The 27986-nt window shown below is 37.7% G+C and overlaps 1 protein-coding gene across 3 annotated transcripts in view; it reads right to left on the bottom strand.

Moving 5' to 3' along the window:
- The window catches only part of WDR64 (WD repeat domain 64), a 148025-nt gene that overhangs the window by 83491 nt on the left and 36548 nt on the right, over positions 1 to 27986 (bottom strand). For all 3 annotated transcript variants that reach the window (XM_053209589.1, XM_015072869.3, XM_027046321.2), the window contains 2 exons: positions 23768 to 23902; positions 5077 to 5156 (listed from right to left, as the gene is read on the bottom strand). In XM_053209589.1, the coding sequence (XP_053065564.1) occupies positions 5077 to 5156; positions 23768 to 23902 (215 nt within the window). The remainder of the gene's footprint in view (positions 1 to 5076; positions 5157 to 23767; positions 23903 to 27986) is intronic.

Here is a 27986-nt window from a genome sequence, read left to right as displayed (position 1 = left end):
TATCTGCAAAATTTTGATCTCCCGAGATTCCTTCCCATTCTAAAGTTTTATGATTGTGTGCTGTGGAGGGAGGGGATTACTACAGTGAGAGTACAGAGCAACCAGGAATTTGTAAAGGTAATGAGAAAAACTCCAGATTATCAGCTACATGATTCACACTGAATAATTCCTATAATGCAGTATCTTCCTTGCATTCTCTTTTCATTGGCAAGTATGTTCAGAACCTGAGCTTCAGGCCCACAGGTAGTTGGGCTTTACCACTCCTGGAGGATGAAGCCAGGCTATCCTCAGAAGAAAATCTGTGACTTGTATGACACAGGAAGAGGGATACAATAAAAGATTATGACTTGAGAAATGTGGCAAACGAAGAGTTTTGTCCAGTGTGCATTATGAAAGAAACCCATTGTGTGCTACCAGAGTCTTCCAGTTGGGTTTGTTTTTTATTGATAGTAATGGAATCCTTACGTGGTCTGTGTGGTGGTTATTTGAAGCCAGAATGATCAGAAAGGGACATGATACTAAGCTCTAAATGTCTACAGTGCTTAATCTGTATTGTTATTGTTACGATTATTAATCTGTTGACTCATGATCGATGTTGTATTATAGTTATGTATTAATATCTTATTTGTATGATTAAATTTAGAATGCTAGAAGGTTAAAATACAACCTGATCTCTATGACACATAATGCCTAGTCTGTAAAGCTGTGCAAGAAATATTTGTTGAATGAAATATTAACAAGTGCATGCAGAGCCTCCAAGTTACCTTGGATGGCAGAGAATTGTTTTTATACACTGGAACTTCCAAAGTAGGAGTTTAGCTCTTAAAATGCCAATAGAGATGGGTATTAGCTTAAAAAAAATTCTTCATGGTCACTACAACAATGCTCAGGAAGTTTGCAATTTTTTTGTTTGTTTTGTTTTGTTTTTGTAAATACCTTGTCCTGGTTTGGCTTTTTTTTTTTTTTTTTTTTTTACCTCCCTGCAAGAGCTTCTATTTTTTCAAGCTCATCAAATGTCCCTGCATATTTCACACATTCAACTATGCCTAGCAAAGCTACTTTCATAGTATATTTTGAGTCATCAGCTGGTACATACAGTACATTTAGCAATGTGCTTGGCTGAGTCACTAATCAACAAGAGTATTCTCCTGAGGAAAACGTGTTTTCAGTTATTGAGGAATTGCATTTTCTACTAATAGAAGCTCTGTAACTGTGACAATTTAATAAATTTTGCATAGTGAAAAGTATCAGTTGCCTGTCAGTCATACTGCTAGATGTTTTGGTTTTGTAAGAAAGCTAGAAAACCTATAATTAATAAGATTTCAAAGCTATAGCTGGGCATCTTATAATATAATGACCACTGAAGTTATAATGAAGGTCAAATACCGTATTCCATAAACACTGAAGTGGTTTGAGTTCCAGAATTTTACCAAACACGTTTGTGTTTTTTTCCCCCTCAGAAATGATTAAAATACCTAATATTACAAAATATATGAAACCTGGTCAATTCTTACATTTTGAATTATTTTGTGTGAGAACAAAAGGCTGTTCAAAGGAGTTGATTAAGATGGAAGTGACAGTTTGTCTTTTCAGAAGAATCCAATTTAGGAATCAGAGCTCACCATAGCTGTGCCATTTTGCTTTCTTATAGGGTTTCCTGAGGAGGGTCTGAGTTGAATTAGGATAGAGGCCACTATATTTTCACCAAACGCAAGACATGCCATGCTGGGGACAGAGTCCATGGTAGTTTTATTCTCTGTCCCAGGACCACTGTGCTCTTGCCCTCATCCCCAGAACACCCCTACCTCCTTCTGATGAGTGGTCAGCATCATTTCCTCACAAGGAATAAGCCAAGACAGTCATTGGCTCAGCAAAGGGCAATGGGGATCAAGAAATTGTGAAAGAAGGACATCACTTCTTTTGAAAACATGTGATCTCTTATGTGTTCTAGACTTCAGTGCGGGGCTCTTTAAAGGATAACCTCAGTGCACCTGGGTGGCTCAGGGGGTTAAGCATCTCACTGTTGGTTTCGGTTCAGGTCATGATCTCCCAGTTCCTGAGTTTGAGCCCCGTGTGGGGCTCTGTGCTCACAGCGTGAGGCCTTGTGTGGGATTCTCTCTCTTCCTCTTTCTCTGCCCCTCCCCTGCTCACACCATCTCTGTCTTTTTCAAAATAAATAATAAATTAAAAAAATAAATAAAAGATAACCTCAATTAGCACAGCTTAAAGACTTGGATCCCTGTTCATTTTGAGAATTATCATCACCATGCATCAGGAAACTCGCCCCCTGTGCAAGCCATGACTCCCACATACTACTCTGCAGACTCCTTATACATATGCTTTGCTTTCTTGATGTCCTTGCTTGAAATTTAGAAGTCTGTGGCGCATTAATGCCTCAGTTTTCTGAGTACACAAAGCTCTGACTATATATTGAGTAATACCTAATTAGCAGACTGGGTTCCAAAATTTCCAAAGAACATTTTAATTTATCTCCCTATGAACAGGAATTTCTTTAAACAATAGAATCAGGGTATTTTAAGCTCAAGGGAATCTTGGAATTGATGTAGTTCAACTTCCTCTGTTTACCAGATAAGGAAAGTGAGCAATGGGAGAGATTACATGATTGTTGAAAATCAGAAAGTTGGTTAGTGTCCAGGTTATGACTAAACCCAGCTCTTCTAACTTTTAGTGCATTATTTTTACTTGTTTTGCTCTTCGATAGACTACTGTATATTTTTTTAAAAATAATATTCAAACCATAAACTAGTTTTAAGTAAGTGTTGTGAAAGGGCCCAAACCTGAGCACAAATTTCAATATAAACTTCAAATATAAACTTGAAGAAAACTTTAGCCTCGGCGGAGATTACCCAGGTTTTCAGAGACAGTGTGACTATCTTTACACAGTTGATCCTTGAACAACACAGGTTTGAACTGCGTGGGTCCACTTATATGAGGATTTTTTTTTTTTATAAATACACTATGGAGCTATAAATGTATTTTTTTCTTCCTTATGACTTTCTTAATAACATTTTCTTTTCTCTGGCTTACTTTATTGTAAGAATACAGTGTATAATACATCAAACATTCAAAGAATGTGTTAATCAGCTGTTTAGGTTATCTGTAAGGCTTCTAGTCAACAGTTGGCTGTTGGTAGCTAAGTTTTGTGGGAGTTAAGAGTCACTTAAAGTAGGGATTTTCTACTATAGGGGGTCAGTGTCCCTGACCACTGCATTGTTGAAAGGTGGACTGTACTTATCAATATTGCACTTCAGGGCTGAGACATGATAGGAAACTCTTGATAGGAAAACAAAGGTGTGTGTGTTTTGGGGGAAGGAATTTGAAGGAGCCAGTTGCATTACTCACTGAACAGTTTTGCTCTTTTAATAAATATTTTTGCTCTAAGAATTTACCAAATGGTACGTTTGTTGGTGACAGCTTGCTTCTTAAAAATCTTGTTTGCTCTTTCCCTTGATAAAGTTCAGATCTCCAGTATAAGCCATTTTCTTGATGTTTGTTTGAGTTTCTGTTTTGTTCATTTACATCTTTCAAGTCTATGTGATCTTTATTTAAGGTGACTCCGATCTCCTTGAGGTACCCCAGGAGCTCTTCTTCTCACACATGTAGGCAGCCTGGGGCCGCCACATCCCCTACATCCAACGAGGCCTTTTTTTCATCACCAAAAGGAGCATCCTCTTGGGTGTCTAATCACATGTGACATTTAAGTTCAAACTTGAGATCTGCTTGCTCTCCTTCCCATATAAGCAACCTCTTCCTGATCTCTGGTGACAATACAGCTGCTGCTCTTCTGTTTCTCCTACTTTACACCCTTGCAGCTGGTTGATCCGTCTTGTTAATCCCAATGCCATTCTTACTTCAGGTTTTATGACTAGTTTCTTTCCCAGGCCTTTGGGACTGGCCCTCTCTTTTCTTTTTCCATTGCTCCTACAATTCAGACCCTCACCACTTCACTCATGACTTCTGGAACAGCCTCCTAACTGGAACTTCTGAGTTCTTTTGATTCCAATAAAACCCCCATATGTTTGCCAAAATGACTTTGCCTGTGTGTTATAGATGGATTGAATTAATACTTATTGAAAAACAACTATGTGCCAGGCGTACATTATCTCAGTTAATCTTAAACACCACCATATGTGGGTTTTGTTATTGTTAGTATTATTATTTGTAGATTTGTATTGAGCACTTATGTGCTAAGTACTTTATTTGAATTTGAATTCTTAATATAATCTTATGAATAGATACTATTATCAGTCTCACTTTCCAGTAGATGGAAGCTTAAAGGAATGAAATAAACTCCCCAAGGCCACACAACTTGCTGGAAAGACAACCAGGATTTTCAGCCAAAAGGTCTGACTCCAGAGCTCAGGCTCAAACCATCCTCCTGCACCCCAGGATTATAGGTGATGAGTCTGAGGCTCAAGGAACCTCTTCATCCTCCACTTTCCCCTTCAAGCTTCTTATAATATCATCTTTCCCTTACTCTCCACAGATGACCTTGTATCCTATATTACACCATACTTAACCCTTAAATACTAGTGTGTTTCAAGGCTTGCTCCCTGGCCTCTTTTCTCCTAACTCTAAAACACTGGCCCCTGACCTTGGTGGTCATGTATCCCATTGAAGATTTGGTCAAATTTGGAACTACCTTTCCAGAAAAATGCACATAGACACACAAGTGTCATTAGCTTTCAGGGGCCTCCAGAACTCCTTTAAAACCCTGGGGGACCCAGTCTAGGAACTCATGCTCTCACATGTTGAAATAACTTCTAGAGAGATTAAAGGTCTGAAGGTAAAATATAAATAAAGCAATAAAAAACTATAGTAAATACAGGAGAAAGTATATCACATATTCTGGTGCTAAGGAAGAACTTTCTAAGTGTGCCATCAAATCCAGAAGGCACAAAGAAAAAGTCTGACAGATTTAGGCAAATTTTTTAATTCTCTAAAATGTTTTCCTAGGAGTAAAATTCTGTAGGCTTATGAGGACCACCATATTAATCAAGGAGAGCGCTGTTTGCCAAGTAGAAAATCTCTGTATGATATGAACTATTTCCTTACCTCCAGTGACAATCACGTTTGCCTTTGTACAGTAACAAAAAGTGTTTGCTCCTCTTGGCATGGAGAACTCTCTGACAGGCCTGGGAAACACAAATGAGATGTAAAGCTTCTACATTTTTCTTTATAAAGCGAATTCTAACTTATACATAGGTTATGTTCAGTAGACTCATTTCTAAGCTGGTTGTAAATCAGGAAGTATGGTAAGTAATGATGACATCTTCACTGGCCCACAGAATCCATTCATTCCATAATGTGATTTACCACAGCACTTTGTATTCTTTCTGCTTAGCGGGAAATCAAGTCTTCCACCCTGGGAACTATGCTTGTGCTCATGGAAGGACTGTCAGACACAGACCATTCTCAATCCAGAAAGGCTATTGGGTGGCTGACTGAGTCCATTTGGTAAACACGACACCAGGAATGCCTTTGGACACATCCTCCTCTACCACCACCCACATGCCACCTTCTGTCAAGTCCTCTAAAATATACTGAAATATTACCACTGCTTCCTGTTTCCACTACAGTGTCCAGGTTAAAGCCTCCATTCTCTCTGACCAGACCTTCTACAATAAACTGCTAACTTCTTAGCCTCCACCATGTCCATTCTCCTGTCCACATTCCCACCTCAAGTTCTGCTGTCATGTGACAGCCAGGGTGACCCCTAAAACCTGAATCGGAGCACAACACTTCTGTCCAGGGATTTCCTGAAGTTCTAAGAGGATCCAAGCTCCTTCACCTGGCCCACTTGGCCCACATGGCCTTGGGTGGCCAGGCTTGTTCCATGCCTTCTCCTTTCCCTTCATGCTGTGATCCAGCCATGTTACTCTAGCCACCCTCCCTCTGGCCACACTAAGCTCCTTCACTCCCCCCATAAGACATTCTGCACAGGCCAAAGATGTGCTTGCTTGAGATCCCGGCCTTTCTCCACCCATCCTTCTGTGAGCATCAGTTCAAAAGCTACTTTATCAGAAAAGTCTTGCCTCAACTCCACCCTCTTGCCCCCACCAACTAAGCAGTATTTTTTATGTTATTGTCTCTCCTGGTGCCATATTATTTTCCCTGTAGCATATAGCATCTACCATATAATTTTAGTATATAGGTTTTGAGTGCTAATGTAGTATCTGTGAGTAGTATTGTGCTGTACTTAAAAGAGCCCAGGCTTCAGTGAAAATGTGTGGGCTTAAATCCTGGCTTCATCACTGTGCCTTCTGACTTATTGTTTTGTTTGTTTTTGTTTTTGTTTTTAGAGAGAGAGAGACAGTGAGCATGAGTGGAGGAGAAGGGTAGAGGGAGAAAGAGAGAATCCCAAGCAGGCTCCATGATCAGTATGGAGCCGGAGACGGTGCTCAATCCCACAAACCATGAGATCATGACCTGAGCCAAAATCAAGAGTCGGACGCTCAACCAACTGAGCCAACCAGGTGTTCTATGCCTCCTTGTTCATTAGATGAGATAATAATAATAATACTGACCTCTGATACTAGCAATAGTTGAAAGCTGTTACTGCATCTGACCAGATGGGGTGAAGGAAGAGACGTGTTTATGTGAAGAGGGACACCTGGAGGGAGCCCTGGATCAGGAATTAATGAGGCACTGAAGCAGGGAGGGAGGGGAAAGACAGCAGCTGGCCTTCATTTCCTCTTGCCTTGGATGTGTGTGTTATTTCCTTTCCTTTTTTCTTAAGCACAAATGGCAGCATATATCATTCTGTTCCTTGCTTTTTCGCTTCATATTATATCTTGAAGATCCAAATCCATACATAAAATACTTCCCCTTTCTTTTCCCCAAAGTTCATGAAAAGAAGCCTCAATGTAGTAAGAAATCTAAAGTCGGAATTAGAATTTTTAAAATGTTTAAATGTCCCAGATAAGAAATAGAAAGTTTTGGCGGGTGACTCATTTCAAGTTTTGCCAATGACACACTTGGTAACTGTAGTTGGTTGACTGACTGAACTAAGCTTGATGGGGTTACACACCAGGAAAGACATCACTCTCTTCTACCCTTGTCTCCAAACACGGTCTCTTATGGTGTCACTTTGTACCAACAGCACAGCCTCTTGGGCTACTTTGTGTTAGCACAGCTTCTAAGATATCTACTGTGTCTCACAGGACATTCACACTGCCTCACCACACAGAAAGGTGTCACCCCTCCCCATTGTCCTGGGTCCCTCTGGCAAGAGAAGAATGTGTCCATTAGGCATGGAAAGCACATCACCTCAGGCTCACAGTACTTTCAGCATCCTACAAAAATGTTCTAGTTGTTCTTAATCAGAAGGTTAAGAACAGGGCCAGGGTGCCTCAGTGAACCCTTATCTGTAAACACCCCCCAAAGCAAGATGGCACCAGCCTCAGTCTCATGTACAAGGTAGGCCCACATGGTCCATTCCATAGAAAAGAAAATGTAGCCACCATGGCACTTTGAGCATAGAAGACTCCCAATAAATATTTGTTTGAATATCCTTAAGATATGAACACCAGATAGACAACACCCCTTTCTGGAATCACAGAGAATAGAAATGTATTGATTCTGGGAAGTTCTCTCTGAAGTTTTCCCTGGTACTCTTGAGACAATGGCACTTCTGAAAGAGAAACATTTTCTAACAATTTCTTTAAAAAGTAAAAATAAAAACTCACTCTACTCTCAAAAGGCCCTGACTGAATGATAGTGTCCTTCGCCTCAGCTTCCCTGTTATTGTTACACAAATCCAAGCCTGGGAGGGAAGAGGTCAGTTAAGGAAGTTAAAGGGGTGACTCTTAGCGCATGTGTGTCCCATGACTGGTGCTGTTTACTGGATGGAAGATGGTGCCCAGACACGAAGGGACACCAGGGAGATCCTGTGATCGATGAAGAAGGGCCATTGAGCAAGTAGGGTGTCTTCCTATCTTTTCTTCCCTTGGAGGTAAGGATAGTTAGTGGAAGTAAAGGCGGGATGCAAGGAAGAAGGTATTTTTGTTTTCTCCTTGAGAATGTGAAGTAGGAAATTTCAGAGTGACTCACATCAAGGTATTTTTTTAAGTGGCCCACACTCTGCATTGTTACCTGCCACTGATCCATAGTGTGCCCATTCCCAAGGGACAAGTAAGTATGCAATAGAAAACTAAATCAGGAGTTGGTAAACTTTTTCTTTAAGGAGCCAAATAATAAATATTTTAGACTTTGCCATATAGTCTCTGTTGTCACAACTACTCAACTCTGCTACTGTGGCATGGAAACAGCCATAAATAATACATAAATGAGTAAGCATGGCTGTATTCCCATACTACTTCATGAGCAAAGAAATTTGAATTTCACATAACTTTCATGGGTCATGAAATGGGTCATCCCTTTGACTTACTTGTTCAACAATTTGGAAATGTAAAAATAATTTTTGGTTTGCAGATGTAACAAAAACAGATGGCCTAATGGATTTGGTCCTTGTGGTTTTTTGACCCCTACTCTCAATGCCGGAGCACAAGGCCCAAACCACGACAGCTCTATAGTAGCTTCACCTGTTCTTAGTATTCACACTCATTTTTTGCTGCTTTTCAGCATCTTTACAAAGGGAACAAAAAAAGAACTTACATTTATTGAGTACTAACCATGTACTCACTTTACATGAGTTAACTTAGGTCATTTTCCTAAGACTATAAGGTAGGTACATTCATTCCCATCTAATGACGGGGAAACAGATTAAGAAGAGGTAATGTTACTGTGTTCACGGTGTTCAGTGCTCAGAAAGCTAGTGGTACTAGGATGGAAACCAGCTCTGTCTGGGTCCACAGCGACCCTATTATGAGGCAGGATATACTTCCAAGTATAAAAACCTGCCTCTGAGTTGGGTAACTGAGAAAAAGTAACGCTGAATAGTTAATTGTTCATCTCTGGGAAGTTGTCAAGCTATCGAGGGGTTAAAGGTTCAACTTATGTCTTGCAACAGGCCCATATGCTTTACATGGTATAATTAATTGCAGATGTTCATTTTCTTGCTGGTACAAAGCTCCATTTGTGAAATTACCATACAAAATTATAACCAAAATGGTAATCATGTTTGAAATGGAAATTTTTTTGAGAGGAGTTTTTTCCTGCCTTCTTGGGAGTTGTGCTAGCTCCCATTTTAACAGCTGGCCAATTACGTATTAGGATAATTGCAGTTTCATCGGGCTCAACTTAAGACTCATTATAGGAAATTGCAGAAATAGGAATATGTTGAATCTAGGGATGAAATGGACCTGACTCTCCTTCTATTGAGATGACTCTCCAGTGGCACCGACAGTTCAGGAAAACATTATTATACTGTATCACTTGAGAAATCTCTTTAGCTTCTAGATTTAGGAGAGTGGCCCAAGGAAATAGTTGAAAAACTCAGCCATAATCTTACTGAATGGATCGATGATCACCGTTTGCTGAGGTTGGCTGAGTATTTTTATCTCAGTTTCCTGACTCCCTCAGGCTGAATGTATCATCAACCACATTCCAGAAGTTATGGTAAATACTAGGAAGCTCAGAATTGGGCTCAAAGACAAACTCCTGACTCTTGCAAAATAGATGATTTCAGAGCAAAGACCAGAAGTATTGGCTAGTTTGAAAATAAAATCTTCTAGCAATCTGTTTATGACTACTAAGTACCAAATCTATGGAACACTGTGGAGACTAGGAATTTAAATTCCCTATAATACCATTACATAAATTAGAAATACATACAAATATAGATTTTGAAGAAAATGTATAAACAAAAAGATACATTGAACCCAATAGAATGGTGTTGTGTGTGTATGTGTGTATGTGTGTGTGTGTGTGTGTATGTCTGTGCATGCATGCATGGGAAAATGGATTGGAATCCAGGACAAAAAGGAATACAATAAGTGAAGGAGAATGTAAACAACTTAGTCCTGCTCTTGAGGTTACTCCACTGGGGGAGAAAAGAAATTAGATTGGCTTAGAATCATGCTAGTTGAAGGGCATATTTTCCCTCACAAAAAGAAGGCATACAATCTAAATGAGATCAGGAAGATTACCATCTTGTTTAAAATCTAACACAAGAATCACCACTTGCTAGATAGATCCTAAGCTTTGGAAAAAGGGAATATGTGCCCCATCATAACTTGTTCCCCAAGGAAAAATATTAGTGCTTTTCTTTCCCTCCCAGTATTGTCATTATTATGGATTTTGACAGTGCATGGAAATCAACGTGTTCTTTAAAAATCAATTCTTTGTGAAAGAGCATGAACATCTATAAGCAAATAATAAACCTTTAAATTATTACAGTATTTTACAGTTTCAAGGGACCTTCACTCATCTCAGCTCATTTGAGCAGTGCAAAAGTCCTGGGAGGTAACAAAGTTACTATTTTCCCCATTCATTAATGAGGCTATTGAGGTTCAGATAAGTAACATGCCCAAGACCACTTGGCCAAGAAATAGGTGGCAGAAGTGACATTAGAAGTCATTTGCTTCCTCATAAACTTATTCCTTTACTAACATTCTCTCTTAATAAATAGCTTAGCCACGCAAATGGGCCTCCCAGACAGAAACCCAGCAGCCTGCTACTGCCCTAAGATTTCCTCTGGATCTTGGATAATTTGCTCTTCACCTCATTCAGTTCTTTGCTCAAATGTTAGCTCCTCAGAGCAGTGTCTCCTGATGATCCTATCCAAAATACTATCTGCAGTCACTCTACCCTGTAACCTTACTTCATTTCCTAAATTTCTATTATTTATAGGATTGTCTTTCCCACTTGGATATGTGCTCCAGGAGAGGAGAGAGTTGATCTTTTTTGTATACCATTATATCAATTCTTGGAACAGTTTTTGGTCTATAATAGTCGTTCAATGAATATTGTTACAAATGAAAAAATGAAATTTAGATTTCTCTCTTTATTTCTTTTATCCAGTAGGTCACCAATTCTTATCAATTTTACATGAATCTCTTCTCTCTCCATTTTTATTTCCACTGGTTAAGTTCAAGCTCTCATCAGTTCCTTTCTGAATTATTACCCTATATTCCCAGTTCTCTCCTTTACAACTTGCTTTTCCCCAATCCATTCTCCATCGTGTTGCTAAGGTGGTCTGTCAAAAATACTTCTTTGACCATTCTGCTTGCCAAAGCATTCAATAGCTTCCTATAGCTCTCAGGTTAATATTCCAACTCTTCAGCATAATATACTGGCTTTTTCATTTTTTCCCTGTCCCTCCTCATCTTTCCCAACACTTCTCCCTCTCTGTGTTCCAATAATATTGATCCACTTACAGTTTCTAGAACTCGCCATTTTCTTTTTCACTTCCACACCTTTGTAAATGTCATTTCTTTAATGGGGCTATTTATCCACTCTCAATGCAATAGCTTTGCCTGGCTAATTGTTATCAGGTCTTCAAAACTCAGCATGCATGAGCCCTTCTTCAGGAAGACTTCTCCAATTTTTCTCCCTTCAAAATCCTATGTAGGATGCTCTAAGAACTCTTTTCTGCTCCCATACACCTCTCTAATATCTATATCATGACACTTAGCAGCCTCTGTGGGAATCTATTTGTTTTCTCTCTCATCAGATACAAGATCAAGGAACTAGTCTTATTCATCTTTAAATTACCAGCACAGAGTACAATGCCTCAAATATAGTAACTCATAAGTAAGTATTTACTGAACAAATGAAGATTCAGACTCTGGAGCTTCTTCTTGTTTCATCAAATTCCTCAAATTATAGGACAATTGGTTAGACAATGTTAGATATAGTAATAGCTCTCGACAAACTTAGTGTCATGGGAAGGCACACCCTTAATCATAATTAAAAGATAAATAAAAAGACTGAGGCACATAAAGGATACCTAAATCAGTTGGGAAAGGAGGTTCTGGGAGAAGGTCAGGAAAATTTCCGAGAGTTGGTATCAACTGATCCTTGAAGGATTATGGGATCAATTATACCTCAATAAAATTGGAAAAAAGTTAAAAACAAAAAACTTTCCTCTTTTCCATGAAACAAACAAACAAACAAACAAAAGGATTGTGGAGGTTGAGGGAATAGAAGTAAGAGGAAGAGAGGGGAGAGTATTTAAGGCACCAAACAGGTATAAAATCCCAGCATGTACATGCTCCTACCCTGAGAGCAGCCACGAACTCAGAGTTACAGGAGCTTAAGTACAAGGCAGTGAAAGGCAGTGAAGGCAGAGACTGAGTGAAAGGCAGAGACTAGACCATGGAGATGCTATGGCAGGGGATGGAAAACGTGAAAGTTATTGAGATGGCTGGATATCATCTTTATCAGAATACTCTGGAAGATTAAGGGACAATAGTCTTGGCAGGGATAAAACTGAGGCAAGACGCTAGTTGAAGATAGCCTAGGGATATAGAGATACAGAAGATAAGACAGATTCAATGAGTGTTTATAAGAGAACATAGAAGGATATGTTGATTGGTGGTTTGCGGGCACAGAGGAAGGAATCATATGGGGTTGTCAGATTTCTGCCTATGAGTTGATGGATCATAGTAATTGGATGGACCAAGAAAAAATATTTTAAAAATCCTGTAAAATAGCTTAGAGGTGAAGGATTTAAGTTCAGTCGTGAACATGAGTTTGAGGGGCTATGAAATATCCAGGTGGAGATGGTGAGCAGGTATACGAAGTACAAAGTTCAACATAGTTTGGGTTTCATAGCATATAGATGTTCGTATGTTAGAGAATAGGAACATCACCCAAGAAGTTCCTAGAAAGTGATAATTAAAGTTAGCTAAGCACATAACTCTAGAGAACACCCCATTTAAGAGCAAATACAAAAAGAGGAGTCATAGGAAAAAGAATAATAAGATACCAGGAGAAAACTCTGGCTTCCCAAAAGCTAAGAGGATAGAGTTTCAGGGTGAGTGAGATCAGTAATGCCAAATGCCCTGAGGCTATCTGATATGTTAAGTTTCCATTGGTTTGACAATGTAGACATCATTGGCCAACTTAAGAGTCCCTTCTACAGAGTAGAAGGGGAGACGCTGCATGAGAAAAGGTTATGGAGGGAACAAATAATGTGGAGGTAGTGGAAGTGGTGAGTGTGGAGTACTTTTTCCAGGGAAAGTGTAGTATGAAAGCTCAAAGGAGGTTATAGGTCAAGAAAAGCATCACTCACATCAGAAGAGACTTAAGTATTGTAGGTGGAAATGAGAGACTAGGACAAACAGATTAGTAAGCTAAAAAAAAAAAAAAAAAAGCAAGGCCACCAATGGAGGCTTTTCTATTTCAACAAAAAAGAAAGATCAAGGATAGGTGTGGATATAGAAAATTCCAAATGATGTGGGATGTTGGGAATTACTCCAAAGGCCTTAGGGTTTTGTGGTCATGAAGGGCCAACATCAATGGAGGTGGGGATAGTCTGAGGTAAACAGAGAGGGTGAAATAAGGACTTTATGGAGCAGTAGGGTTAGGATTCTGATTGGTGCTTGACAGATGGGGTGCATGGTAGATGAGGTGCAGGGCAGAGAATGCTGGTGATACATGAGCTCAGATGACTTACCTGGGGTCCAGGTAAGGAAGGAGACAAGAAAGTCAAGGAGAGAACTGACAAAATTTGGAGATGAAGGATTAGAGGCCTCAGTGAGGTCATTGAGAAGGCGCAGAGAGAGTCACAGCTTTTAAGAGCCAACAGTGTAAGACAGAGAGGCCAGAGAGAGGGATACCAGGGATTCTGAAGACAAAGCTTCTAGGTGCTTGTCAATATTATTCAGCCTAATCTTTTGATTTCCATTTTGTTTTAATTTCTTTTAAGAGAGAGAGAGAGAGCACACCTCTACACTCAACATTGAACCAATCCAGGACTCGATCCCATGACCCTGGGATCATAACCTGAGTCAGAATCAGGAGTTGGCCCCTGATCAACAGACTGAGCCACCCAGGTGCCCTGGGTTTCTACTTTGTAATGTGAGATTGACAATACCCAACTAAACACATCAATGTAAAGATATTCTTTAAGAAGAAATAAGCCACCTAATTCATCCAAAAATGGACTTGGCATGTTTATTGTTAGCTGCTATGACCTTTCTTGTTTAATAGAATCTCTGCTAAATTTATTTTCATGATCCCCTATATAAGGCTTGTTCTTATCTCCAATAGGCTTCCTTGAGGGCTATCATTTATCACTCTCTTTTCTAAGCTCCTATTATGCCCATAATCATAAACCATTCAACTGAAATTAACATGCTTTGCTTTGCAATGTGAATTATCCTATGCAGTTGTGTGCTGGTAAATGTTTAATATTCAGCAGGGGCCAGGGAAGTGGAGGTGGGGGAGGGCATTTGTTTATAACATTTGCTGTTTTTCATTGTATAAATATTCCTATGGTGGCCAATTTCAAATGAGTAATGTGACGTCTCTGAACTTGGAGTCTGGAAAAGATACACAGTTATACACCATTATATAGTATTCCCATGTTCTTAAGGACATAAAATCTTTGAGGATATACATAATAGTAAAATGTAGTAAAATAAAAAGTGATGAGCTTGGAGTATTTATTGCTTTTGGTTTTAATATACTGGAATTCTGAGCTTATATAAATTTTAAATGATGGCAGTGTTTAAGAAATTTGTCAAATTCCTGAAATCTTAGCAATCAGCTCTCATAAACTGATATGAGCTGACTCCAGTATGGCACTGATTTTATGTCTGTATTTCTTGTCATCTTACCTAGATTTTAAGCATTTAAAGGCAGGGATCACGACTTAAACATATTTGTATTGTCCACAGTGCTTACCACATAGTGACTCAGTAAATATTTGTTGAATTACTGATACACTTCTGGATTCAAGGCTGAACTACATGGCCTGTATAGCTTTCTGGTCGCCATATTGATGGTTAGAATTACCCTGGTGAATGTACTGGAAATATTTGTGTGGGTAAAATCATGTGTGTAGATTTGTGTATCTTGGAAATGAAAATCCTTTCTCTGGATGTTGAAGTAGAATATATATCTACTATAAGGACACAGGGCATATTATATTTCATGTGCTTTCACAAATGCTTCTTTATGGTTATAAATGTATCGTGAATTGCCAACACAATACAAAATCAATTAGAAATTAAGTTGCATCTATTCTTAATTAAATATTTCAGAAATGCACTCCCTTAAAACGTCAGAGTGCAATCACTAGTAGTTAATTATGTTACAGAAACTAAGTGAAAATTAATTATGCCATAGAAATGATATTTATGGAATCAGATCTGGTGTTAAGAAATGAAACTATTTTTAATGTTCTGTGAAAAGTTTTTAATTCACTTCTCAGTGCAATATATTAAACGTCAAGATAAATATTTTTTATCTTTTTCTGGATGATGGGAAAATATGTTTCATGAAGATTACAACTTTCAAGAAAATGGAGGGTAGTCAGTCATTTCAGAGATGTGATATTCTCTTCTTCCATAACATTTCTAATTTTGTTAGTCTGTTTCTTAAATTAAAATTCTAGCCCTGTATGTGTAGAGGCTATCTTTTTCTCTCACTTTTTGTGAATTTCGTTAAAAAACTCAATAGGAAGGACCTGGAAGTTACCATTTGTGTTTTGTTAGGGAAACACTATTCATTATTTTTTCTACTATGTATTTTAGTTTAATCCTAATGTAAAAGGGGAAAAGCCAAGTCCTATAGGTAAGACTCAGTCTCTTGTTCTTTACATAGAAGAGCTGAAATTCATAAAAAAATGATTACAGTGAGTTTTAAAGAAGGGAATTAAATTATCAAGAAGAGATTTTTATTGTTTTAAGTTTTGACCCTTAGTCTTTTGTTTTGTTTTTATCTTTTCAGGTTTTTTTTTTTTTTTGATCTGATATGTATATACATTGTGAAAGGATTCCTCCCCATCCAGTTAACTAACATAACCATCACTTTGAGTATTTTTCTTTGTTTTCTTTCTTTCCTTTCTTCTCTCTTCTCTTCTATTCTCTTCCCTTCTCTCCCTTCCCTTCCCTTCTATTCCCTTCCATTCTCTTTTCTTCTCCTCTTCCTTCCTCTTTCTTTTCTCCCTTCCTTCTTTCCTTCCTTCCTTCCTTCCTTCCTTCCTTCCTTCCTTCCTTCCTTCCTTTTTTTTCTTTCTAGAACATTTAAGTCCTACTTTCAGGAAATTTCAGTTATACAATATAGTGTTATTAATGATAGTCACCAATACATCCTCAGATCTTATTCATTTGTAACTGCAAGTTTATACATTTTTCTAACTTTTCCCTATTTCCCCCAACCCAGCCCCTGGCAACCACTTTTCTACTCTTTGTTTTTGTGAGTTTGACTTTTGGGGGAGATCCCACATGTAAGTGATACCATCCAGTATTTGTCTTCCTCTGTCTGGCTTATTTCACTTAGTATAACTCTCCGGGTTCATCCATATTGTCACAAATGGCAAGGTTTCCTTCTTTTTATGGCTGAATAATATTCTATTGTATTTATGTACCAACTTTCATATCCATTTATCCATCGATGGATCGTTACTTTGTTTCCATATTTTGGTTACTGTAAATAATGCTATAAGAAACATGGTGGTGCATATTATCTTTTTGAATTAGTGTTTTGTATTCTTTGGATAAATACCCAGAAGTGGAATTACTGCATCATGTGGTAGTTCTATTTTTAATTTTTTGAGGAGCTTCTGTATTGTTTTTCATAGTGACCGCACCAATTTACATTCCTACCAATAATGCACCAAGGTTCCCTTTTCCCTACATCTTCACGAACATTTGGTGTTTCTTGTACTTTTGACTTTAGCCATCCCAACAGGTGTGAGGTGATGTCTCATTGTGGTTTTGATATGCATTTCTCTGATGACTAGTAATGTGGAGCACCTCTTCATGTACCTGTTGGTCATCTGTATATCTCCTTTGAAAAAAAATTCTATTCAGATCTTCTGCCTATTTTTAAATTGGATTGTTTTTTGCTCTTGAGTTGTATGAGTTCTTTATATATAAAACATATATAAATATATAATATGTAAATAAATTATATAAATAAATTAAATTAAATATTTTTATATAAGTATAAATATTTATAATATTTAGATATTAGCCCTTTATCAGTTATATGATTTGCAAATATTTTCTTCCACTCAGTAGGTGGTTTTTCATTTTTCTTAGGGCTTCCTTGCTGCACAGAAGCTTTTTAGGTTGATATAGTCTCACTTTTTACTTTTGCCTTTGTTGCTTTTGCTGTTGGTGTCAGATTTAAAACATCACAGCCAAGATTAATGTCTTACATTACTTACATTACATTTACTCTATGAGTTTTATGGCTTCAGTTCTCACATTCAGGCCTTTAATCCATTTTGAGTTCATTTTTGTGTATGGTGTGAGATAGGGGTCCAATTTTATTCTTTTGCATGTGGCTGTCCAGTTTTCCCAATACCATTTATTGAAGAGACTGTCTTTCCCATAGTGCATTCTTGGCTTCTTTGCCACAATTAATTGATCATATTTGTGTGGGATTATTTCTGGGCTTTCTATTCTGTTCCATTGATCTGTGTGTCTGTTTTTAGACCTATGCTATACTGTTTTAATTACTATAGCTTTGCAATACAATTTGAAATCAGGGAGCATAATGCCTCCAGCTTTGTTACTGTTTCTCAAGACTGATTCACCTACTTGGGGGCCTTTTGGGGTCCCACACAAATATTGGAATGCTTGCTCTATTTCTGTGGGGAAAAAATGCCACTGGAATTTTGATATGGATTATGTTGAACCTCAGATTGCTATGGGTAGTATGGATATTGTGATGATATTAATTCTTCCAATTCATGAGCATGGGATATCTTTCCATTTATCTTTATCTTCTTTAATTTCTTTCATTAATGTCTTGTAGTGTTCAATCTTTCATCTCCTCGGTTAAATTTATTCATAGGTATTGCATTGTTTTTGATGCAATTGTAAATGGGATTATTTTCTTATTACTCTTTCCAATAGTTAATTATTATTTTATAAAAACACATCTGATTTTTGTATATTGATTTTGTATCCTGTAGTTTACTGAATTAATTTATTAGTTCTAACAGCTCTTTGGTGGAGTCTTTAGGACTTTCTTAAATTTTTTTTTTTAATGTTTATTTATTTTGGGGACAGAAAGAGACAGAGCATGAATGGGGGAGGGGCAGAGAGAGAGGGAGACACAGAATCGGAAGCAGGCTCCAGGCTCCGAGCCATCAGCCCAGAGCCTGACGCGGGGCTCGAACTCAGGGACCGCGAGATCGTGACCTGAGCTGAAGTCGGACGCTTAACCGACTGAGCCACCCAGGCGCCCCAAGGACTTTCTATATATAATATCATGTCATCTGGAAATAGTGACAGTTTTACTTTCTCTCCAATTTGAATGCCTAAAAGGCATTTCTTTTTCTTGTTTCTTACTCTGGCTAGGATTTCAAATACTATATTGAAGATGCAAAAGTGGGCATCTTTGTTCCTGATCTTAGAGGAAAAACTGAGCTTTTACTGAGTATGGTATTAGCTGTGGATTTGCCATATTCATTGTGGCTTCAATTTGCATTTTTCTAATGACATATAATGTGGAACATCTTTTCATGTGCTTAATTCCATCTGTATACCTCCTTTGGTGAAGTGTCTGTCTAAATCTTTTGCCCATTTTTAAAATTTGTTTTCTTATTCTTGAGTTTTAAGAGTTCTTGGTCTAAGAGTCCTCTATCAGATATGCCTTTTGCAAATATTTTCTCCCAGTCTATGGTTTGTCTTTTTGTTCTCTTGACAGTGTCTTTTGAAGAGCATAAGTTTTTAATTTTAATGAAGCCCAGCTTATCATTCATTCCTTTCATGGATTATGCCTTTGGTGTTGAATCTACAAAGTCACAGCCAAAACTAAGATTATTTAGATTTTCATCTAGGAGTTTTATAGTTTTGGGTTTTATATTTACATCTTTGGCCCATTTTGAGATGTGTGTGTGTGTGTGTGTGTGTGTGAGAGAGAGAGAGAGAGAGAGAGAGAGAGAGAGAGAGAGAAGTACAAGGTCTGTGTCTTGATTTAGAGTTTTTACATGAATAGATTTTTTTCAAATGCTTTTTTGTATCTATTGATGTGATAATTGATTTTTCTTCTTAGCCTGTTGATATGATGGATATATTAAATAATTTTCAAATGTTGAACCAGGCTTGCATACCTGGTCATGGTGTATATTTCTTTTTATATCTTATTAAGTTCAATTTGCTAATATTTTGTCAAGGATTTTTGCATCTATACTCCTGGGAGACACTGGTCTGTAGTTTTCTTTGTAATGCCTGTGTCTGGTTTTGGTATTAGGGTACAACTGGCCTCACTGAACAAGTCTGAAAGTATTTCTCTGCTTCTATTATCTGGAGGAGATTGTAGAGAATTGGTATAATTTCTTCCTTAAATGTACAGTAGAATTCACCATTAAATCTACATGGGCCTGATGCTTTTTCTTTTAGAAAGTTTTATTATTAATTCAATTTCATTAACAAATTATAGGCCTATTCATATTATTTACCTTCTGGTGTGAGTTTTGACAGATTGTATCTTTCAAGGAATTGGTCCATTTTAATCTAGATTATCAAATTTGTGGGCATAGAGTTGGTCATAATATTCCTTTAGTTTTTTAATGTCTATAGGATCTGTAGTCATGTTACTTTCTTTACTTCTGATAGTAGCAATTTGTGTCTTCTCTTTTCTTAGTTATTAGTTATCCTGGCTAGAGGCTTATCAATTTTATTGATCTTTTCAAAAAACCAGGTTTTGGTTTTATTGACTTTCTCTATTGATTTCCTGTTTTTAATTTTATTGATTTCAGTTGTAATTTTTATTTTTTTTCTCTGCTTACTTTGGACAGTTTCTATTTTTGTCTAGTTTCCTAAGGGAAACTTAGAGTATTAGTTTTAGATCTTTCTTTTCTAATATATGTATCTAATGCTATAAATTTTCCTGTCAGTGCTGTTATATATACCTTGATCACATATATTTGTATATATCTCAAGACATTGTTGCCATTGTTGTGAACAAACTGTTATCTGTTAGATAGATTAAGAGTAAGGAAATAAATGTTTTTATTCTTACCTTCACTTATTCCTTCTGTAATGATCTTCCTTTCTTTATGTAGGTCTTGATTTCTTACATACATTATTTTTCTCATCTCTGAAGAACTTCCTTTTACATTTCTTGCAAGTCAGATCCATTGGCAACAAATTCACTCAATTTTTGTTTGTCTGAAAATGTTTTCATTTATCTTTCGCTTTGAAAGGATAATTTTGCAGAAAAAATAATTCTGCGTTGGTATATTTTTGTTTCAATTCTTCAGATATTTTACTGCACTTTCATCTTGCATGGTTTTTTTGAGGAGAAGTTGGATGTAAGTCTTACCTTTCCTCCTCTAAAGGTGAGGTGCTTTTTTCCATCTGATTTCTTTCAAAAATGTTTATCTTTGATTTTCTAGAGTTTGAATATGATATGCCTCAGTGTTTTTGTTGTTGTTGTTGTTATTTTCGCATTTATCATGCTTGGTGTTCTCTGAGCTTATTATATACGTGGTTTGGTATCTGACATTAATTTGGGGAAATTCTCAGTCATTCCTTCAAATATTTCTCCTTTTCATTTTTCTCTTCATTTCCCTAGAATTCCCATTATGCATATGCTACAACTCTTGTGGTTGTTCCACAGTTCTTGGATATTCTATTCCTTTTTTTTTTTCAGACCCCTTATCCTTGTTTTACCATTTGTTAATTTTTAAAAATGTTTTTATTCAGTTTTGAGAGAGAGAGAGAGAGGGAGGGAGGGACAGGCAGAGGGGGAGACAGAGAATCTGAAGCAGGCTCCAGGCTCTGAGTTGTCAGCACAGAGCCCAACGCAGGGCTTGAACTTGTGAGCTGCAAGATCATGACCTGAGCTGAAGTCAGACACTTAGCTGACTAAGCCACCCAGATGTCCCTTGTTTTATCATTTTTGAAGTGTCTATTGACATATTCTCAAGTTCAGAGATTCTTTCCTCAAGTAGTCAGTCTACTGTTGATCCAGTCAAAGGCATTCTTTATTTCTATTACAGTGTTTTTGATTTCTAGCATTTCTTTTTGATTTTTTAAAAAAATTTTAATGTTTATTTTTGAGAGAGAAAGAGACATAGTGAGAGCGGGGGAGGGGCACAGAGAGAGGGAGACCCATTCTGCAGCAGGCTCCAGGCTCTGAGCTGTCAGTACGGAGCCTGATGTGGGGCCTGATCCCACGAACCATGAGATCATGACCTAGGCTGAAGTCAGACGCTTAAGCAACTGAGCCACCCAGACACCCCTTTTTTTGACTCTTTATTAAAATTTCTATCTCTCTGTTTACATTCCCAATCTTTTTTTGCATGGTGTCCACTTTATCCATGAGCCCTTAACATATTACTCATAGTTATTTTACATTCCTGGTCTGCTGATTCCAACATCCCACCTATATCTGAGTTTGGTTTGATGCTTGCTCTATCTCTTAAAACTGTGTTTTTGCATTTTAGTATGCCTTGTAATTTTTTTTCCTTGATAGTAGGACTGAATGTATTGTGTAAAAAAAGGAATTGCTGCAAATAATCCTTCAGTAATGTGGTTGTAAGGTGGGTGGGGTGAAAGGGAAGTGGTCTACAGTCCTTTGATTAGATTTCAGTCTTTTAGTAAGACTGTCCTCTGAACTGCAGACTTCACAAATGTTCTGCAGCCCTCCTCCCCCTTAGGTAGGTCAGGATGGCTGGAGTGGGCTAGGTTTGGGTATGTCCCTTCTCCATTGTGGGAAGCTAGAGTAGGCTAGAGGTGGATATTTCCCGTCTCCCTTCTGATCTCCCTGATCAGATCATTTCTCTGATCTCTATCAGTTTCTCTGATAAAACCTCAATAGTTTAGGCTCTGGTACGGTAGTTTTGCTGAAGGGAACTTGTTAAAAAGAACAGAATGTGGTGCATTTTCCTCTTCCCTTGTCAGAAGCAGGAGAGGATTTTTGTCCGATATTCACTGTGAGAAACTGGTCCCAGAAATAAAATGCACATAAGTATGGGAACCCCTATAACTGGGTCCCTGGAGTTTTTAAGTCTTAGACTTGTCTATGTTGAGCCCCCAGGGATTTATGTTTTCCTATCACAGTATGTTGGTTTCCTAGAGGTATCTGCTTGTGGATTTCTGCTCTGGTAAGTTGTGATTCTTAGTAAATACCTGCTTGTCTCTCTAAATTTGGGGGCAGCAGTTTGATCTGTGACTTCACTTCTTTGATGGATTTAAGAAGAATTGTTGATTTTCTGGTTTGTTTATTTATTTATTTACTTACTTACTTACTTACTTACTTATTTATTTTACCTGTTGTTAGGGCTGAGTGATGACTTCCAAACGTTTTATGTGCCAGACTGGAAACTAGAAGTGTCTATGTATTTTTAAAGACAGTTTTGTTAAAGTATACGTTATATAACATAAAATTCACCCATGTGTAGGTTCAATTGTTTTTAGTGAATTTATACAGCTGTATAACAATCACCAAAATAAGTTTTAGAACATTTTCAATATTCCAAAAATATCCCTTGTGCCCACTTGGGATCCCTGCTCTCACTGCCACTTCCTGACATTCACTGATCTACTTCCTGTCTCTATAAATTTGCTTTTTCTGGACATTTGATATAAATGGAATCATTCAATATGCAGTGTTTTGTGTCTGGCTTCTGTCACTTAGCATAATGTTTTTGAGGTTTATCCGTGTTGAAGCATATAACTCAATGCATTTTAAAACTGAAAATTAAAATATAGTGTCTGCTTTACAGTTAACATATATTAATGTAATTAACACATAAGTAGTGTAGTGGGGCACCTGGGTGGCTCAGTTGGTTAAATGTGTGACTCTCGATTTTGGCTCAGGTCATGACCTCATGGTTCCTGAGATCAAGTCCTGGGTCAGGCTCCTCGCTGACATTGTGGAGCGCGCTGGGGAGTCCCTCCCTCCCTCTCTCTTTGCTCCTCCCCCACTTGCATGTACGTTCTCTCTCACAATAAATAAACAAACTTAAGAAACCCACATAGGTACTATATAGTTATAATGTCATTACATATTAATAGTTATTAATGAATATTTAACGAGATAAAAAATAAAGCTACATACTATTCAAATTCACCTGTCTATAAGAAAGCCATTTCATGTATTTATTACACATGGAACATGATGTTTGTGCTATAGATATTCACAGGCTAGCCAATTGACCTGTAAGAATGATTTTCAAAGTGTAAAGGCTTAAAAAAAATTTTTTTTAATGTTTATTTATTTTTGAGGAAGAGAGAGAGACAGAGTGTGAGTGGGGGAGGGGCAGAGAGAGAGGGAGACACAGAATCCTAAGCAGGCTCCAGGCTCTGAGCTGTCAGCAGAGAGCCCAACGTGGGGCTCGAAATCATGGACTGTGAGATCATGACCTGAGCTGAAGTCGGATGCTAAACCTGAGCCATCCAGGTGCCCCTCACAGTGTAAAGTTTTACCCACCGAACTATACTGGGAAACTATAGATATATCTGTATTGATTTATTCCAATACATTGTGTCCATAAACAACAAATGAGCAAAATTGTTGTGAGAAAGACACATCATACTCAGATTTGCACGAGTGATTTCAATTTCCTCTTAAAAATCTAATCTTGTCAAACAAATGAAATCATTAAGATCTGATGTTTTCTAAAAAAGCTCCATGCTGTCATGGGCTTATTACTTGTAAAAGATCTGAAAGTCACAGAATGTTCATGTGTACAAACTATTGTACTTACAAATTATCCTCAAGTCTCTTCAAGGATTCCAAAACCAATGAATGAACACTGTCTAAGGAGCAGGACCCAAAGCAACTTAGGGCTGCAATGTATCTAATTTTCATAACCCAGTCATTATGCAGCTTCCTTTTAACACTGGGAATTAAAAGAAAAAAAGGAGGTGTTATGTTAGACACACAGAGACATTATGTTGAGTTTCTATTAAGCATTTCATTTGATTTTAACCAAGTCAAAACTCTGAACTGTGGTAAAGCCTGCAAGTATAAGACCATCCTATGCATTATACCACTTTTAACTGTTTAACTAAATGTTTATCATATGGCGTATTTAAAGGAAAAATAAAAGTTTATCATCAAATTTTGAGCTGTAGATTCAGAATTAAAGGAACACTCTAGAAGAATCCTTGTTCAATATGGACACTATTATCCTTACGTTACTGGTAAACTCTGGTCATCCAAAAGGACTGTGTTTCATATGGTTTTAGGTGAGTCAATGCACTTTCATATTTTCCACGAACACTTTCAGAACTGGAAAACTGAGAAATTTGGAGTCCCAGTCACTGGTGAAGCTGAAGCTGCGACAGCCTTGCCAAAGTGTTGCTCACCAGTTCACAGGACACTTCAGTGAGAGGCTTAGCATTACGGGCCAAAATTTTTACGACAAAATTCTTACCTCAACTGGAAGAAGCCATCTTCCTGGTGTTATCTTTACTCAAATATTACAGTGTACTTGTTTCCTCATTCATGAACACTTATTGAGCACTTACTGTATCCCAGTTAAAAGGACATAAGGATGACTAAGGCAAAATCCTTGTTCCCAAGCTCCTTAGATTCTAGTTGAGGAATGGATGTGTTTATAACTCAAGGCAGGGATGTTTGACAATATGAGATTTTACAGAATAGAGAGCTTTCTTTTTTCCATACTGGATTGCGTTTAATTTTGGACTCTGGGTGCTGGCTACTTTTTTCTTTAATTTGCACAACATTTTGCATACCAGTATTTCCTATCCACACCCCCCCCACCACCACCACCCATCTGATATAAATGTATTGTGTGGATATCAACTGCAGGAAAACATTATGATGGCTCCAGAATTTAATTACCCCTTTGGCCTTAATCCTTTTCACTCTGTTGGGTTTAAGAATCTGTTTGGTGTAAGAATATGCCTCAACACTCAGCTTATCTATACATGTCAGTCTTAATAATTTAAATAACGTACATTATGATCATCTACATGAGTAAATCATCTACATGTAAATAATCACCCAAAAGAACCAGTGTGAATTAGCATTTATTTAACTGTACCCAGATTCCTCAAATTTCTAACATTCAGCTAATGGAACCAGGAATGTAAAAGAGGCCATGTAATTTTCTGACAGGTGACACACATCTCAGAGAAAGAAGTCTCAGCTTCTACTCCAAGAACCTATTATAATTGGAATGAAATTCTTTTTTTTTAATATATGAAATTTACTGTCAAATTGGTTTCCATACAACACTCAGTGCTCATCCCAAAAGATGCCCTCTTCAATGCCCATCATCCACCCTTCCCTCCCTCCCACCCCCCATCAACCATCAGTTTGTTCTCAGTTTTTAAGAGTCTCTTCTGCTTTGGCTCTCTCCCACTCTAACCTCTTTTTTTTTTTTCCTTCCCCTCCCCCACGGGTTTCTGTTAAGTTTCTCAGGATCCACATAAGAGTGAACACATATGGTATCTGTCTTTCTCTGTATGGCTTATTTCATTTAGCATCACACTCTCCAGTTCCATCCACGTTGCTACAAAAGGGCCATATTTCATTCTTTCTCATTGCCACGTAGTACTCCATTGTGTATATAAACCACGATTTCTTTATCCATTCAACAGTTGATGGACATTTAGGCTTTTTCCACAATTTGGCTATTGTTGAGAGTGCTGCTATAAACATTGGGGTACAAGTGCCCCTATGCATCAGTACTCCTGTATCCCTTGGATAAATTCCTAGCAGTGCTATTTCTGGGTCATAGGGTAGGTCTATTTTTAATTTTTTGAGGAATCTCCACACTGTTTTCCAGAGTGGCTGCACCAGTTTGCATTCCCACCAACACTGCAAGAGGGTTCCTCTTTCTCCACATCTTCGCCAGCATCTATAGTCTCCGGATTAGTTCATTTTGGCCACTCTGACTGGCGTGAGGTGATATCTGAGTGTGGTTTTGATTTGTATTTCCCTGATGAGGAGTGACGTTGAGCATCTTTTCATGTGCCTGTTGGACATCTGGATGCCTTCTTTAGAGAAGTGTCTATTCATGTTTTCTGCCCATTTCTTCACTGGATTATTTGTTTTTTGGGTGTGGAGCTTGGTGAGCTCTTTATAGATTTTGGATACTAGCCCTTTGTCCGATACGTCATTTGCAAATATCTTTTCCCATTCTGTTGGTTGCCTTTTAGTTTTGTTGGTTGTTTCCTTTGCTGTGCAGAAGCTTTTTATCTTGATGAGGTCCCAATAGTTCATTTTTGCTTTTAATTCCCTTGCCTTTGGGGATGTGTCAAGTAAGAAATTGCTACGACTGAGGTCAGAGAGGTCTTTTCCTGCTTTCTCCTCTAGTGTTTTGATGGTTTCCTGTCTCACATTCAGGTCCTTTATCCATTTTGAGTTTATTTTTGTGAATGGTGTGAGAGAGTGGTCTAGTTTCATCCTTCTGCATGTTGCTGTCCAGTTCTCCCAGCACCATTTGTTAAAGAGGTTGTCTTTTTTCCATTGGATGTTCTTTCCTGCTTTGTCAAAGATGAGTTGGCCATACGTTTGTGGTTCCTAGTTCTGGGGTTTCTATTCTATTCCATTGGTCTATGTGTCTGTTTTTGTGCCAATACCATGCTGTCTTGATGATTACAGCTTTGTAGTAGAGGCTAAAGTCTGGGATTGTGATGCCTCCTGCTTTGGTCTTCCTCTTCAGAATTACTTTGGCTATTCGGGGCCTTTTGTGGTTCCATATGAATTTTAGGATGGCTTGTTCTAGTTTCGAGAAGAATGCTGGTGCAATTTTCATTGGGATTGCATTGAATGTGTAGATAGCTTTGGGTAGTATTGACATTTTGACAATATTTATTCTTCCAACCCATGAGCACGGAATGTTTTTCCATTTCTTTGTATCTTCTTCATTTTCCTTCATAAGCTTTTTATAGTTTTCAGCATACAGATCTTTTACATCTTTGGTTAGGTTTATTCCTAGGTATTTTATGCTTCTTGGTGCAATTGTGAATGGGATCAGTTTCTTTATTTGTCTTTCTGTCGCTTCATTATTAGTGTATAAGAATGCAACTGATTTCTGTACATTGATTTTGTATCCTGTGACTTTGCTGAACTCATGTATCAGTTCTAGAAGACTTTTGGTGGAGTCTATCGGGTTCTCCATGTATAATGTCATGTCATCTGCAAAAAATGAAAGCTTGACTTCATCTTTGCCAATTTTGATGCCTTTGATTTCCTTTTGTTGTCTGATTGCTGATGCTAGCATTTCCAACACTATGTTAAACAACAGCGGTGAGAGTGGACATCCCTGTCGTGTTCCTGATCTCAGGGGGAAAGCTCTCAGTTTTTCCCCATTGAGGATGATATTAGCTGTGGGCTTTTCATAAATGGCTTTTATGATGTTTAAGTATGTTCCTTCTATCCCGACTTTCTCGTGGAATGAAATTCTTGATAGTGTATACAGTAGCACATCACATATTAGGAATTCCCCATCAGATTCTAATACTTTTGTGCAACTAAGTAATATGAAGAATGGAAAATGGAGCCAGATAGTTAATTATTGTGTCATTATCAGGATTTCAGAAATTGGCTAATTGTTTTTTTTTTTTTTTTTTAAGAAATTGGCTAATTGTAATAGTTTGAGATTTAAATTGCATATTCTAACTCTGGGATAAAATATTTGTTACATTAACGACAAAATATAATCCTGTATTTTTAAAAGTATTTTTTTTCTTATTCTAAAAGAAAATTTTGTGGGTGCCTGGGTGGCTCAGTTGCTAAGCATCTGACTTTGGCTCAGGTCATGATGTCACAGGTCCTGAGTTTGAGTTCCACATAGGTGAGCTTGAGTCCCGCTTCAGGTAAGCCCCACTTCTCTCTCACTGTCTCTCTCTCTCTCTCTGCCCGTCACTAACTTGTGCCCTCTTTCTCTCTCAAAAAAAGAAAAGAAAAATTTTCATTGCATAATTTAGAAAGTAGAAAAACATAAAGAG

This window comes from Acinonyx jubatus, chromosome E4 (genome assembly GCF_027475565.1).
Source record: "Acinonyx jubatus isolate Ajub_Pintada_27869175 chromosome E4, VMU_Ajub_asm_v1.0, whole genome shotgun sequence".
Classification (NCBI taxonomy): domain Eukaryota; kingdom Metazoa; phylum Chordata; class Mammalia; order Carnivora; family Felidae; genus Acinonyx; species Acinonyx jubatus.
Note: the sequence above shows the minus strand (reverse complement) of the source record. Positions and strands in the feature narration are given on the sequence as shown.